The sequence below is a fragment of the Crinia signifera genome, chromosome 11 (genome assembly GCF_055691185.1).
Source record: "Crinia signifera chromosome 11, ASM5569118v1, whole genome shotgun sequence".
In the NCBI taxonomy this organism is placed as follows: Eukaryota; Metazoa; Chordata; class Amphibia; order Anura; family Myobatrachidae; genus Crinia; species Crinia signifera.
The window spans coordinates 83,630,460-83,646,513 of NC_139227.1; the positions used below are offsets into that span (position 1 = coordinate 83,630,460).

General features: G+C 44.4%; 1 protein-coding gene across 2 annotated transcripts in view; it reads left to right on the forward strand.

Annotated features, from left to right (window-relative positions):
* The window catches only part of AP2A2 (adaptor related protein complex 2 subunit alpha 2), a 77,286-nt gene that overhangs the window by 36,826 nt on the left and 24,406 nt on the right, over positions 1-16,054 (forward strand). For both annotated transcript variants that reach the window (XM_083165529.1, XM_083165530.1), the window contains exons 2-4: positions 152-220; positions 10,183-10,325; positions 12,817-13,010. In XM_083165529.1, coding sequence (XP_083021655.1) covers positions 152-220; positions 10,183-10,325; positions 12,817-13,010 — 406 coding nt within the window. The remainder of the gene's footprint in view (positions 1-151; positions 221-10,182; positions 10,326-12,816; positions 13,011-16,054) is intronic.

Below are 16,054 nucleotides of genomic sequence, written 5' to 3' on the forward strand. Positions count from 1 at the left end.
AGCCTGGATTCTGTGTTTAAGGGGATGTCTGTACATAGGCTTAAGAGGGCACAAGATCTGATCAGAACTACCAGAGGGATTGGGGAGCAATATTCTCTGAACATTGTATGAACTTTGTTTTAATTAACATTCTCTTCTTATCTTCCATCAGGTAAGAGCAAAGAAGCGGAAATAAAAAGGATAAACAAGGAACTGGCCAACATCCGCTCTAAATTTAAAGGTATGTGTTGTATCCTAGTGGCTTTAAAAACAGGTGACATGCCGACCTGTCACTCCCAACTAATACACCTTTCACATTGCAAATGCCGGGATTTTGGACATGGGTCATCCCAGGAGTGACCCCGGTATTTGCGGGTCGCTGACATCATCCGCCCCTTCCCCCGCTGACTTATTGCCAGGTTGCTGACATCTGTGGAGCGGTGGCAACTCAGGCGGTGGAGGAGGCAGCACTGAGGTGACTACTGCCTCCTCCATAGAAGTGAATGGGAAATGGGTTGCTTGACCCGGTTTACTCGTTCACACTGCCCAGCAACCCGGGTCTGACCCAGGAATAACACTTTTTTGGTACTTGTGTATTTTGGCGGCGCCCCCGATGTCCGTCGTACGACGAACAGATCGCATCGCATGCCATGCACCCGATGGCATGCGACGCGATTTTGACCCCCTATACGTCCAAAAATCGTATAAGCACCCTAAAGGGTGCTTTTGAGCACCCAAATGGGTGCTTACAATGTTAAATGCACCCCCACGCCACCCCCCCACTATAAACGTGAACCCGAAGCGTGGCGAGCGCAGCGGTACGCGTCCTACGACCTTTTCATACCCCCACTATCCACGTCGGCGTGGAGTTGAGAATAGAATAGTGTGGCGAGCGCACGCGGATACCTTCACAGGTATCCGCGTCCCCTCGCGGGGCTCGCTGCGCTCGCCACGCTTCGGGCTCGCTGCGCTCGCCACACTATTCTATTCTCAACTCCACGCCGACGTGGATAGTGGGGGTATGAAAAGGTCGTAGGACGCGTACCGCTGCGCTCGCCACGCTTCGGGTTCACGTTTATAGTGGGGGGGGTGGCGTGGGGGTGCATTTAACATTGTAAGCACCCATTTGGGTGCTTAACATTGTATAAGCACCCATTAGGGTGCTTATACAATGTTGCATCGCATCGTATGCCATGTACAATGGCATACAATTTCAAAATTGTATGCCATCGTGCACTATCGTACGATATCGCAAACCATCGTATGCGTTATGGTATGCGATGCAATGGGCGCCGCCAAAATACACAAGTACCAATTTTTTTATCCTGGTTGGATGCCAGGTTGCTGGACCCGGGATATTCGAAATAGCCCTTTCACACCACATGCCGATTTGGGTTATTTATGCGGTGTGGAAGGGGAATTAGCATATTACAATCTAAAACAAAGCAATACCCCTTTCAGACATACTACACAGGATTTGCAAACCGGTACGATCCTAGAATTTTAGTGACCCGGGTCGATTTGCAGGTGCTCAGGATCCGGGAGTGAAATCCCGGGAAGACCCTTTCCGACATACGCTAGTCCCGGGTTGATGAGCATTCCTGTGAAAAAACCTGGGATTTTCGGGAATGTCTGAAAGGGGTACAAGTGAACTCTGTTGCAACCTGCAAAAATCCTTTTACCTGCCCGTTCTTACATGTGCCCTATGCTGCGAATAGTGCTATGTATGTGGCTCTGTGGGAAATGGAGGAGTTAATCTGGTTCTAGAATTGCAGCAGCAGCATCATAATGTTGTGAAGAGATCCTGGCACCATAGCAACGGGGAGGATGAGCAATCAGATACCTTGTAGTTTTGGCTTATCCACCACTGAGAGAAATCTCTAGTTTTCCATAATGCTTTGGGCAGCTGTAAAACAACTGTAACAAATAAAGACATTTTATTAATCAGATTAGAGCAAATACATGAGTGACCTTCTATTTATACAGGTGGTGAAAATACTGTGCATTAATACTGTAGCTGATATTTGTTGGGGTTGTAGACGATCATTTCATGTTAAATCCATATTTCTGCCATTTAAAGTGTGTGTGTATGATGTATGTTTCTAGAGAAGACACAGAAATGTCCACGTTTTTCTTCATATTCCTATTAGGAGCACCTCTCTCTTGTGAAGTGATATGGTTTCTGCTGATTTTGCCTTTTTTTTTTATTTCTGTGGGGAACGGGACGGCATAGGCAGGGGTCAGAGGCCATCGTACAAAAAGCTGAGGTAGTGGAAATCAGGGTGAAACGCGGATTCCTAGCAAATCAAAAACAGGAAACCCTGCAAGATGATGAAACATTAAATTCCACTAAAATAACTGCATAGTGCAGCACCATTATTAACCCTTCTCACGCTTCTGGAGTCATCTGACTTAGGGGTGTGGCCTTTAATTCTTTGGAAAAGGATCTACAAATAATTTGGTGGTATTATCCTGTCTTTACATCGCCGTTCCTTTATAGAGTAAAACTCTCCCTGATAACTATATAGTGAAATATAGTCAAAATAGTCATTATTTATTTTAAACTCCATATGCGAGCAGGAGGTCCTCCCATTCTGACAGAGGAATTTTGCAGTGAATTCCTTGCGGCGCTATGAAGTCATCTCCTTCTGTGAACTTTTCATCCTTTTTGATTAACTTTACAAACTGCCCCAAATGCACATTGGGCCTGATTCATGCCTGTTCGCTAGGCTGCGTATACTCGTAGCCTAGAAAATAGGTAAGCACCAAATGCCTGGCTCCAAGGGGATAATGCTATTGGGTTTACAGTATGTTGGTCGACATGGGTCTAGGTCGACCAGTGATTAGGTCGACAGTCAAAAGGTCGATATGGGGGTTTTCACTGTTTTTATTTTTATTTTTTGAGCCAACATATGCCGACAGGCGGTAAAGTAGTATTCCGAGCGCAGCGAGGGGATGCTATGCAGTGGAAACTGTTAACTGTCGACATCCGGGTCAAAAAACGGTGAAAAAAACCCATGTCGACCTAATGCTTGTGTCGACCAATTGACCTGTCGGCCTTGAACCATGTCGACCTAATGCTTGTTGACCAGCATACTGTAAACCAAACGATCCCAACCCCCCCCCCCCCCCCCCCCCCCCCCCCCAATTCTCCTTACTAGCATGCGAGGGGATGGGTACTAGAATACTTCGAATTATTCTTCTCCCCTTCGGTAATAAGTCCGCCCCCTCTAGCACAAATGGCCTGGCTAGTGTGAAACTCGCCGAAGCTGTTCACTCCCGGGGTTTGCACATGCGTGTGTATTCGCATGGGCAAATCTCAAACCTCCAGGAAGGGGCACAATTCGTCCCACTGCGAGTGAGTATGAATCTGCCCGATTGTTAGGGCAATCCACATCCTCTTACTACCACCCTGCCCTGTTTTGTAGAGTTGATCTTTAATGGTCCAAATAGCTTCCTGATAGTTATGCAGCAGCTGTTATATTTGCAGTCTGTTAGACGTTATGTTCTAGAATAGAGCCGCATCAGTGACGGTTTATTGTTTTGAAGCTTCTGATTGTTGGTAAGTAAGATGCTTCTTATAAACCTCTGCCCGGCTGTACTACACCTGTGCATGTCCTCCGGTGATGGAGGAGGACTCCTAATACTGCTGTGTTCTAGCCTTATTTTGGGCTGCAGTATAAGTGAAGAGAGAAAAGCAACATGTTCAGGACAGGCCTGTGGAAGTATTGCCTCCCTTCACATCAGGGCATAATCCTGCACGCTTCACCAGTTTAATTTGGCCTTCAGTCTCCTGCGTCTCCTTCATTTATGTTCCAGCTGGAATTCCTAGGCCACCACAATGCAGCGCCATTCGACCATTCTTTTCTCAGAAAGTTTATTTATTTGCAGCTTTCAATACTTTTAAAGAAGCCATAAATAACATACATACATCTATATTTTCAGCTAGCATTTTTAATTCGTGGAGGGTGACGTGGAATATTACATATATTTTTGCCAGCTACAATTCCTGCAGCTTGTTCTGTGCTACTGTAGCTTCGGCACGACTGTAGGTACACACAGAATGAGTGGCAATGCTGTACACATGAATAAACAAGTAGTTGTAGACAATGTGTGACATAGAAACCTGCCGTGTAACATAGAGGCAGCTGCCTCGCAACTCTCCCATAATTCCCTTTTCGGTTCCAGGCACGGATCGTGTTATGCAGATGATTGGTTTTGTCATATCGCTGTTGGATTTGGAAAATAAAAGCATATTTAGTCAATGTTGCTAATTAGCAGCAGTATTATAATGAACGTGTAAAGCAATATGTGGGGCTGTAAGTCACACCTGTACATTTTTTTTCTCTCTCCATAAAGCATAGGTATTCTATACTATCTTAAAGAACAGTAAACTGCAATCCGCTTTTATTTTTGTGTAGGCACTTTGTTTTTTTTTCAAGCCACGCAGTTGGATTTCCCTGCCTATTAATGAGTTGCGGTTAGGATTCTGCATATAGTGATATGAACGGTCAAAACATTGGCATCGGATCTCTGAAAAGACACTTGTGCCGGAATTGGAGATTCTGGTGCCGTCATGTTTCATAGTGCTATACTGGGGGGGGATATGTGGTATTGGGACGGGTAAAGGGGTAAGTAGTGGGGTAGGCAGTAAAAAGGGGGGTTAAGCACAAAGATGGCGGGTAACTAATGGGCTGCAGGGGGTGGTCTGTTATGCACTAATGGGGAGGGTTAGGATTAGGCTGTGGGGTCTGGATAGGGAGGTAGGGGGACAGTGTAAGTAGCCCCTGTCTATGTTCTGTTCAGCAATGTCAGTCTTTTACCAACTGCATCCTGTCTGCTGGCCACGCATACTGAAGCCATTCATATAACTGGTGTTCCTGCTGGAAGTGGTATACGCGTACTCATTGTATGGATCACACCAAACTAAGGGAACGCTACAATTCCAATCTGGGGACTGCTATGCGAGATGTGGGGAGAGGAAGCTCCAGGTTAATGCCTCTTCGCTTGTCTTATTAGTAGACTGAATACAGGATCACTTTAAGCATACTCTCCACTCTTAATGCATATTTCGGGTCCTTTGCTTCCACAGACACTATGCAATGCCACGGAGAGACACTGCACAGAATAATAAAGCTTTCTTACATCCAAGTTTGTAAACTTTGCAAAAAGAGCAGCAAGTTCTCCATAGAAAATGTAGCCAGCAGGGTGGCATAAGGTAGTAGCCAGCTGGGCGCGGTGTAATGTAGCTGTTGTCCCTTTATGCCCACTGAGGCTTTCTCTACCTGCTCTGCAGTTTTCCAATTGTCAACGCACCCTGCCTCTTAAAAACTGTGAGTAATGTAATCGCAGATCGACTGATTTTGACCATCATACCCTCACGTGAGCAGGATCTTGCCGGGTGGCATGTAAATAAAATCTTGGTGTAGTGCCCGTGAAATCTGATCCTGGGGAGAACACTGAACAGGGACAACCGTAAATACAACAGCGACAATAGATGGCCACAAACCATGCAGTAAATGAGAGCAACATTGGCTTTTTAATATATGGAATACTGGGCCATCCATCTAATGGAAGCTCCTCCCAAGGCCACATATTGTACCACCAACGCAATGCTATAGAATGGTTCTTAGTTTTCTTTTTTTTTTTTTTTATCCTATACGTTCATAATATTAATAGATAATTAGAGAATATTTCAGCTATTCCCAGACGTCATGTGACTGATAAGACCTGGGAGCAGTACTAGACTCCCCATTGAACCTTTGGAACCATAAGACTCTCTAAGATTTGTGAATGTGTGTGTGTAGCCGGCTAAGTGAAACTGTAGTCTGTTAATAAGTTAACTGCGGAATAAATAACCTTAGATGGTCTTTAAACAACATTTACTAGACATTAATTACATTTTTTTATTTTTTTTGTCACCCAGTTTTGTTCCCATACAGAAATAGTATAGTAAATTGTGATGTTGAACTGACTGTTGGAGAGGGGCTTCTGGATGTCCTGTGGAGCGGAGGAAGTGCACGGCTTGTACAGCTTAGCACTGATTGTTAGGAATACTCAGCACTTTTTTTTTTTTTTCCTTCTTTCTGTGAAGTTGGCAATTTGACCTCTCCCCTGTTGCTTGGAATGTCAGCCTACACTCCGATTCAGCTGCACTTCCTCTACGTAACACCACATGCTACTTGTAATGTGGAAACTTTTATATTCCATAGTAGTCCGTTTTTTCTGTTTTTTTTTTTTTTTTTTCACATTACGTTTTTTGTTTGGTGTAAATTATTTGTCGCTACTATGCATGTACATCAAGAATGTATATGTGGAGTGTTTTTCTTAATTCTGGCTCCTTATGTCCGGAATGTTGTTGTTCAGTATAGGAGGGTAAACGTGTGAAAGATGTGCGTTCTCTTGTAGACATGGAGGCAGAGATCCCTTTTGCGCTAGAGGTTTTAGGGTAATGGTTATTCTATTCCGCAGCACCACCTACCCTGTGCTTATTGGCTGATTGCACATTGCTTCCTCAGCTGTACTTAACTTATTCATGTTACAGCTGTCTTTTCACGTTACTTCATTGACCTTTTTAATTTTGCCCCTGCAGGAAAGAGATTTTTCAGTGGGTTTATATATTGGATTATGCCTGTTGTACTCCTGCTGGAAAAGCAAGTGTTTTGTGAGCTTAACCCTTTGAGTTATATAAATTCAAATAAAAAATGTTGTGTAAAATTTTTTCCCCCTGTATAAGGTAACCATTACAGGTTATTATGAGTAAAAATGTTTGCTGGCCAATTTTCACACTAATTTCCACAAATTCACTTGGCACTCAAAGGGTTAATACATTGAGCCCCCCTACATCTATAACGTTTGGTATCTTGCAGCTGTAGTACATACTTCCTCTATTATAGACATTCCTAACCTTGGTCCTCGTAGCTGGGTACACTCTAGATAGACGATAGCCACGAGAGAAACATATGGGTCACATCGTGTTTTTGTGTGTGTACTTGCTAGGTCGCTGATGAGGCATGCTCAATGTATAGTCGGGAACCTCCTCCTCCAGGGCTGAGGGAAGACGTTGATGGCAGCATGGCCCCAGCCAACGCTCCGTCACTTTCCGGCGTTAGCAATTGTGCATGCACTTGTCCATGCCAGCTTCCACCACAGGCCATGTCACTGGGTACAAGCATCGTATAGTGTGTACCCAGCTTAACAGTCCAGGTTTTAGCGCTATACATGCTTGAACGCAGGATGTAACTATCTGGATATCCCTCAACTCTGCACGAATAGTGTATCGAGTGTTCTGTTCATGCTTTATCTGTTCTATAGAATGCAATCCCCTTCTGTAGATTATGATGCAAGGGGTCCTGTGATTGGAATACATGCCTTAGTTCTGATCAGGATTCCAGTGTCGGCATCTCCAGTGATGTCTTGGCTCCAGTATTTTGGCTGCTGGTCGGGATTCCGGCTCCGGCATTTTGACAGCAGGCATGCTGAATGCACCACCTGTGACTATATAGAGGTTTTAACAGTACATTAGTATCCATGGTTATGTCTAAATTCCATAAGAACGTCCCTGTTTCAGAGGTGGATGCAGTGCTGATGTTTGCGCAGTTGTGTGACTTGCTACTGCTGTTCTGAAACCCCCTATGGTGCATCCTGTCCCAGGATTGTGTGGCTCTCATACACTGTTGCCTACAGGTTGGTTGGCAGTAGTAACGGTGAGACAAGCCATTGGCTGGGAGGTAGCCGGCAGTGAATGCCAAACAAAGCATTGGCATGTTATAGCAGTGTTGTGTGCTTGTCAATGCAAGGTGAAGGATCTAAAGTCGCCGGTGAAATGACTCAGTCCATGGACATTAATTGGGCTTCAAATTTCATTGTATGTAAGTACACAAATTGAAGACTGAGACCAGTAGTTGCATGTTACCGCTACAGGCATTTACATGTAGCCGCTGGCCAATAAATAATGTAAAAAATATTGCCTATAGGCAAAAAAATTAAAATGCTTTGATCAGTTTTAAAAGTGAGGAACCATATATTACCTAAACATTTGTGTTTCTAAGTGTAGATGAGCAGAGAGGACTACTGTAGATACATTAGTTTGTTAAAATGTTTTATTTACATACTAGCAGTAAGTGCAGCTCTTATTTTATGCTGCCCATACACTTGTGAGATATTGAATGCAATCATTCGATTTCGACCACATCTGTTTGATAAATCAAATGATTGTATGCACATTTTGTGTACCATGTGACGTGATGTGAGGGCATGCCGTTCGAATCTCGCGCCTCATGATATTATGTTCTGCACATAATATTTATCAAATTGTACGTGTGGTCAAATGCTGTTTTGTGCGATGTTTTTGTCAGCATTCGATGCAATCGCATTAGATCATGCGATCCCAGCCGATTTATTTAGTTATTTTTTTTATCGCAAGGGGCATTCGATAAATCGCATGATTCTATACAAAAAAAATTATTTTCTATGTGATTTATTGAAAGGCGAGCTTAAAGGGAAATCGAACCCGATACTGCGTCGAAAGCAATTGCACAAGTGTATGGGTAGCATTAGGAGTACCTGTCCTCGACTCCACGTGGATGCAGACTTTAAATGAAAACCCTTATTCATCCCATTTGTGCATATGTTATCCTTCAGTGGTGACTTTGCCTGGCCGGTAATTTATAAGTTACATGACCATCACTCCACAACGTGTCAGAGCTACAGTTGTAGTTTTTCTGTGGTTCATGTAATAGGATTAGTGTATATACAGGTAGACAAATATGATATTGGTGAGGATTCCATATTCCTGTGTGTGCCTTGGCATCGAGCCTTCCAAAATCTGTCATGCTGTGTACACACAGTGCGATTTGGACTATCGATTTTGACTGTATAGTCAGAATCGATAGCAAGTTAGTGCAAATCGCTCCCAATCGCTGCAGGACCGTCTATTTCTACTATCTCGGAACGAGGACCATGCTGGTCAATGCAGCATAGCATGCTGCCAGCCAATGCTGGGTCCCGTGGCCGCCAATATCGAATTGATGTTGGTGGCCCCCAATTGCACAGTGTGTACACACATTTAGCACAGCGCCATACAATCATATACAGGCATTAATCAGATGTCCTACTTATGGGGGTGAGAAAATAGTCTCTGGTGTCTTTCTACAATACAATAATATAAATACACATCTGTTGACCGAGGAGTCCATGTAAAGAGCGTCCTTGTCATGCTCCTCAAACCATTATACATAAGCTTGACCCCTGGCTATGGCCGTGTTCCTCCTGGAAACAAATGCTTTACCATATGGTGAGGGTGATTATCACTCGGTACTATCAGGCAGCTGGTCACCTGGACCAATGCTGATGGATTTATTTTTCTCCAAAGTGTTTAATGCTGACCACATCTTAGACCCTGTTGCTTGTTAAACATTAGAACATTGCTAAGACTGAAACACCTGCCAAGCATTCAACAACGATTACCCGTCTTTCATAGTCACTATTGGGCTCCCCTCGCAGTCATGTAAGCCATTATTATACAGTAGGTAATCAGGGCATCCTGCGTTTCATACATGATCTGGACCATACTGTGAACCAAATTAACTTTTTGCTTTTATATGTGTAATTAATGTATAGCTTTGTGTACTAGAAGTTGCTAAACATTGCCCACATGTTTTCAAGCTTCCTTATTGCCTCTAGTAATTTGCACCATTTCTGACACTTTTTTTTTAAGGCTTCTTTACAGCAATCTCATTCGATCTGTTGTCTTCGGGACACGGCAGGAAAATAAAGTAATTTTTGGTGCCAGGCATGTTCTCAGAAAATGGTCAAAAAGAGATGAGGTTTCAGTATGTTCCATCTTCTATTTTGGTCCATTCTCTGCTTCGTAGCATTTCCAGTCCCATCCTGCGTGCAGCAACAAGGGTAAAGCAGAGCTATAAATGAGGTGGTTAATGCCCCACGTAAATCATTCTGCTTTTGCAGCACAAGTACCTGAACTTTCCAGATGGCAGAACAAAAATCTGGAAAAGGAAATAAATAAGTTTTGTAGAGTGTTTGTGTTCCCAGGTTTTTTACATTTTTATCAATTTGAAAGTTTTTAGCCATCTATGGACCAGGTGTTATAATAGGTGGATCACTGTATATGATTATATAATGGGAGGTTTCTGAAGTAAAAAATTCCTTTTAACCTTCTGTTTATTTCCCACCTGACTCCAGGAGACAAAGCTCTGGACGGCTACAGCAAGAAGAAATATGTCTGCAAGCTGCTGTTCATCTTCTTACTTGGACATGACATTGACTTTGGTCACATGGAGGCTGTGAATCTGCTCAGCTCCAACAAATACACAGAGAAGCAGATAGTAAGTCCGTCTGTTTTCTGTAATCGTCATTGCTTCATGTGTAAGGGAAGCTACAATTACATAGGCTGTCCTCTCCATTATTTATGACATTTGTAATGATGAACATCTGAGGAGACCTTCAGGGAATCTTGGTGAAGGCCAGCATTGGAGTGTCCAGCTTCTTTCCTGCGCTGGTGTCTCTGCTGATGGTTTTTGTTTCTTTCTTTTGTGTATGTGTTTTTAATAGTTTTCTGTTTAGACATTGGGGTATATTGGGGGTCAGTATTCAACTGGGTTTTTACAGTGAGGTGGAAACTGCGTGTGCGGATGCCAAAACAGTGAGGCTTGCGCCTATATACAGCGGGCTCCATGTTCGCCGTTCGGGGAATCCTCGCTGTCCTCTGACAGTGAGGATTCCCCCGGAATGTTGAATAGTGTGAGTGGCCAGTGCAGGGGTTAAATTGAGGGAATGGTTTGTTTTCGGCGTTTTTCACCGAAAAAAAGTCACCCTTGCCGCAGACTATTGTGTAGTGTACTGGAGGGCTGTAATCCTTTGGCGAGTTGTACCTCTTTTCCGCTGTGCAGAACCTTACCACTCATCCCTATACACCAGTGATTTATGGTTTTATTTATGTAACCGTTTTATATCCTGTGTCATTTAAGTTTTATCTGATTTACTATGTTTGTTTCCCTGCTTTGAAAAATCAATTTTTGTGGTAGAGAATTATCCTTCTCCAGTGAAATGAATCACACAAGCCTTAAGCCTAGAGTCCTTTATTTACAGTGCACAAGGTTCTATCTTTGCGACACATGGTTAATCCGTGCTCTACTCTTGTATAGATATACAAGCAGATCTTTCATGTGTGTGCGTATATACATAATATAAATAATGGTACTCTTTACCTAGAAGGGCGCCTATCGCAGGCATTGAATGCACTAAAAAATCGGGTGCGATGCGACCGACGCGATGCCCGCGATTTCCCATAGGGAACAATGTTAAATGTCCCAATTGACCCGATTTTCCTGTTCAATGTCTCAATTGACCCGATTTTTCCATAGGAAACAATGTTAAATGGGCCACAGAGGCCAAATAGGCACCCTGAAGTGTGAAATGGCCCCCACAATTGTTAACGCCACCCCACGATCAACGTCAACCCGAAGCGTGGCGAGCGCAGCGGTACACGTCCTATGACCTTTTCATACCCCCACTATCCACGTCGGCGTGGAGTTGAGAATAGAAAGTGTGGTGAGCCACAGAGCCCGAAGCGTGGCGAGTGGACGTGGATACCTTCACAGGTATACACGTCCCCTCGCGGGATTCACAGCTGTCCGCGTCCCCTCGCGGGGCTCGCCACGCTTCGGGCTCGGTGGCTCGCTGCGCTCGCCACACTTTCTATTCTCAACTCCACGCCGACGTGGATAGTGGGGGTATGAAAAGGTCGTAGGACGCGTACCACCGCCCCTCGCGGACTCGCAGCGCTCGCCACGCTTCGGGTTCACGTTGATCGTGGGGTGGCGTTAACAATTGTGGGGGCCATTTCACTCTTCAGGGTGCCTATTTGGCCTCTGTGGGCCATTTAACATTGTTTCCTATGGAAAAATCGGGTCAATTGAGACATTTAACATTGTTCCCTATGGGAAATCGCGGGCATCGCGTCGGTCGCATCGCATGCGATTTTTTTTTAGTCGCATGCGATGCGACCGACGCGATTATTTTTTTTTACTAACGATGCCCACGATCAAAATCGTGGGCGCCCTTCTAGGTAAAGAGTACCTAAATAATATGTTTATAGTGTGTACAGATGTATATAAGGAGATATATAGATATCTATGGCACTCAACCTATTTCTGTGCCAGTGGCCACCATTTAAATAATAAAAAATAAACTTACGCACATTACTCATTATTACATTTATCTAAAATCAGCCAATGTCTGTTTCCAAATACTAGCACTAAATTGTCAAGCCCGCCATTCTTCAGTGAGCCCTTACTCTGACTCTCAAAATAAATGAGCATTGCTCCGCATTATTTGGCTGAAGGGATCACTCCGTGGGTTTACGTCAGGCTCACTGGCGTAAAGAAAGAACCACACCCAAACATATCCATTACTGAGCACCTGGGGAATAAGCTGGCAAAATTAACATAGTACATTGGGAATGTCCTTTTTTTTTTTTTAACAGAATTGCATGACGGAAAAGTTATTTGATAAAACAAGTGAACTTTGACCTTAATAGGTTATTTTGCTTTGTTATTCCAGTGTCTAGTGATTTCTGCCAAATATGTAGGTGTAACTTAGTTTTTTTGTTCCTTGATTTTAATATTTTAAGAACAGTTTCCCTATGAAAATTAAAAGCGAAATGTTCCATGTTCTTGGAGCGGTACGGCTTTGTGACATGAGCTTAGTCACCAACGGCTCATACGCACATGTAGATCACACGTGGTCCTTAGGTTTTTGCATGTTTTAATTAGTATGTCATTTACAGGATTTTTAAAGCTATTCCTTTATCCCCAGGGTTACCTCTTTATTTCCGTACTGGTGAATTCCAACAGTGAGCTCATCCGCCTCATCAACAATGCCATCAAAAATGACTTGTCTAGTCGCAACCCCACCTTCATGGGATTGGCCCTGCACTGCATTGCCAACGTTGGCAGCAGAGAGATGGCAGAGGCCTTTGCTGGTGAGATCCCCAGGATACTGGTCGCTGGGTAAGGCTGGACGTTTTACTACACTCGTACTATGTTTCATCATATATTTCCATATTGTAGCTCATGTACAAGTGCGGCCTGCCTCAGCCTTGCCACAATGCATTTGCCCTCCACGCACCCATAGGCAATGCATGGTGTAATCGCTGGTGTGACTATTTTGCACCCACATGCACTTCGTGACTGCCATGATGGATATGCATCGGGGTAAAGCTGAGCCTAGCGTCACCTGTATGGGCTTCTTTACCATGATTACATATTAGTGTGGCTAGGACAAACAAATGGTCGGGCAAAGTGGGCGCTGAGATTCTCTCTGTAGCCAAATGGCACTATGTGCTGTGTCCTGCCCCTTGGGTCATACTAAGTTAGACTTTATTTTTAAAGTAAATTTATTGGTACACATATAATTCCAAATAATAATCAAAGAATGATATAAAGGAGGATATGCAATCATATCTGATAGGTTGAATAGTATTTTCTAACTAGTGTTCACTCTAGAAATTTTGTCGGGCAGGGCGCCGGGGGGCGGTCCGGGCCCGCCGACGTCACTAAAGTGGGCGGTCCCAGGCCGCCAACGGCACTAAAGTGGGCGGGCCTGGCCCCGCCGAAGATGTCGCCACTACAGGGGGAAGGTGCCGTGATGCCGGGTATCGCCGTCTAAGGCGGCGCTGGGCTTCCCCGTGCAAGTTGTCGGGTAGGCACCAGGCTGTTTTAGCGGGGCGCTGCGAGAGGGGCAGGGCGCATTTTGCCCTTAAAATATCGGGCAGGGCGCAGCGCCCTGCTAAAACAGCCTAGCGGGAACACTATCTAACTACAAGCAATACAGGGTAGGACTTAACTGTAATTTGCAAAGAATTAAACTTTGCATTACAATAACCTCCAATATGACTAAATTAAAAAAAGAAATCTAAATTCTTAGATCTAGATTCTGCGTTGTAGCGGGTCAGACCCTCTGGGACTCTGTAAGCTATGAGCCAACCAGAATCAGGGCTATAGATCTAGTATCAAGTAAAGACTTTGTTTTTGAGTCCTTTATCTTTTTATGTTGAAGTCTAAATAATGGAGCCCATACACGGTCCGTTGTGTATGGCTCTGTTCTGTACTATGTGATGCGCGCTCCCGCGCATCACATAGTACGGTACAAAAAGTATGTGCTGCACATACTTTTTGTACTAGGTACACATCGTATCGGATCGCAGTGCATGCACACTGCATGCACTAGGGATGCGATCCGATCCGATGTGTACTATTTAAGTCCCAAACGGATCCGTTAAACGGACCGTGTATGGGCTGCTTTACACTAACTAGCACCCAACACTGACCGTTAGCATTGTCCTGCACACTACGGTGTAAATGTACTAAAGCTTCTAGAATGAAGAAGTGATGTTGCCCATAGCAACCAATGAACGTCAGGCTTTCATTTTCTCTGTAATAGCACATTTCTAGGATGTTCTATTACATTTAGAAATAGACACGGTCTGGTTGCTATGGGCAACATCACATCTTCACTTTTAGACGCTTTGGTACATTTACCCCACAGTGTCATGGAATTAGGTATCGGACACATAAGAAGCTCTAACTTCATAGGGAGAAATTGACTAACATGGGAGTTCTGTTTCTCTTGGGGTGTTGCTATGGGCAACCAATAAAGAATTTATTTATTTAGTACCTAGTAGAAGAGCATAGTATCCAGTGGCGGCTCTTACCCCCCACTGCTCCCGCCGCGATCCCCGCACTGTCCTTCACAGTCCCGGACGCCGGTCCTCTGCCCGGGGCCAGCGCATGCACTGACCCAAACCTCCATGGGCTGCCTTTGCAGCAGCTCCCGGAGGCATATTCAGGTTTCCGAGTCCGGCGCATGTGCAGTATCGTCTGCAGTACTGCACATGAGCATAACCTGTTTTGGGGGCTGCCCCACATTTGCGCACAGAGAGGCATCCCGGAGGGAGGGAACACCTCCCAATGGGACTGCCTTGAGTGACTGGCAGGTTGGACTTCCAATAGCAGTCTCAGACTTCATCTGGCTTCACTTTAGGCAGAGACAGTGGCGGATTTTACCTGGGGGGTTTCAGCCCATAGGTAAAACAGGCTGATAGTATCTAATTGGTTGCCCATAGCAACATTCCATCTGAAATAGAACACCCATCTTAGCAAATTTCCCCCACAGTCTGAGCCGCTCCCTCTCTCCAAGTTTTTAGCTGTGTAATAATCACTGTAGCAGAGCGTTGGAATGGACTACAGCTGTCCACCCTCCTTCTGCGCTATACATCTGTTACCAAATACACTTCTGTCCAATAAATTTGGTATGAAAATAGAATGGTTTTTGGTTTATGTATGATATTGGAACAGTCCTTATAAGAGCTAATACATGTGATTACTGCTGAGCGCTTGCTTTTTCCTATGGCAATGCTAGTTTCAGTTCCCCTGACTGACCTGTGTTTAGCTCAGTATATCCCAGCAGTCATGGATATAAGTATTAGAGCTGCGGCGTTGGCTTCTGTGCTCTTGCGGCAGAGGTCACCGGTCAGAGCCCCTTCGCTGCCATTATACAGAAGCGGCTACAAATTCTTGCTATGGGTCATGCTTGCCTCCTAGAAATGCTTAACTTTGTCCGCAGACACCTTAATGAGCTTCCTGCCTTGTCATTGCTGACTGTGCGAAGCATCGCATGGCCCAGAAAGCTGTATTCATATTGTGGGCAGACGGAGGGAAATTCTGTAGATCCATCTGTACGTTGTAAGGGGAGAGCCACAGCAGCAGAGAAGGTTGGGTGGCTTTAGTCTTTGAGAGTGGCCAGGGTTCCCCTCAGCACCTACCATCCCCATAACATATTTACATAATAGTAAAAATGACTTCAGCATTCCATTACATTTTCTGTGGGTTTCTTAAAGGTCTATTTCTGCAATTGTGTGTCACAGCTGTGTGTTGCCCAAGAAGTGTTAGCACTTTTTGGCTTGGTTTCATTGCTTTACATGTTTTTTACAGTACTTTGTGACGAGTGAGAAACAGATGAGAATATATGGGGTCTTTATTGATAATGAGCAGAA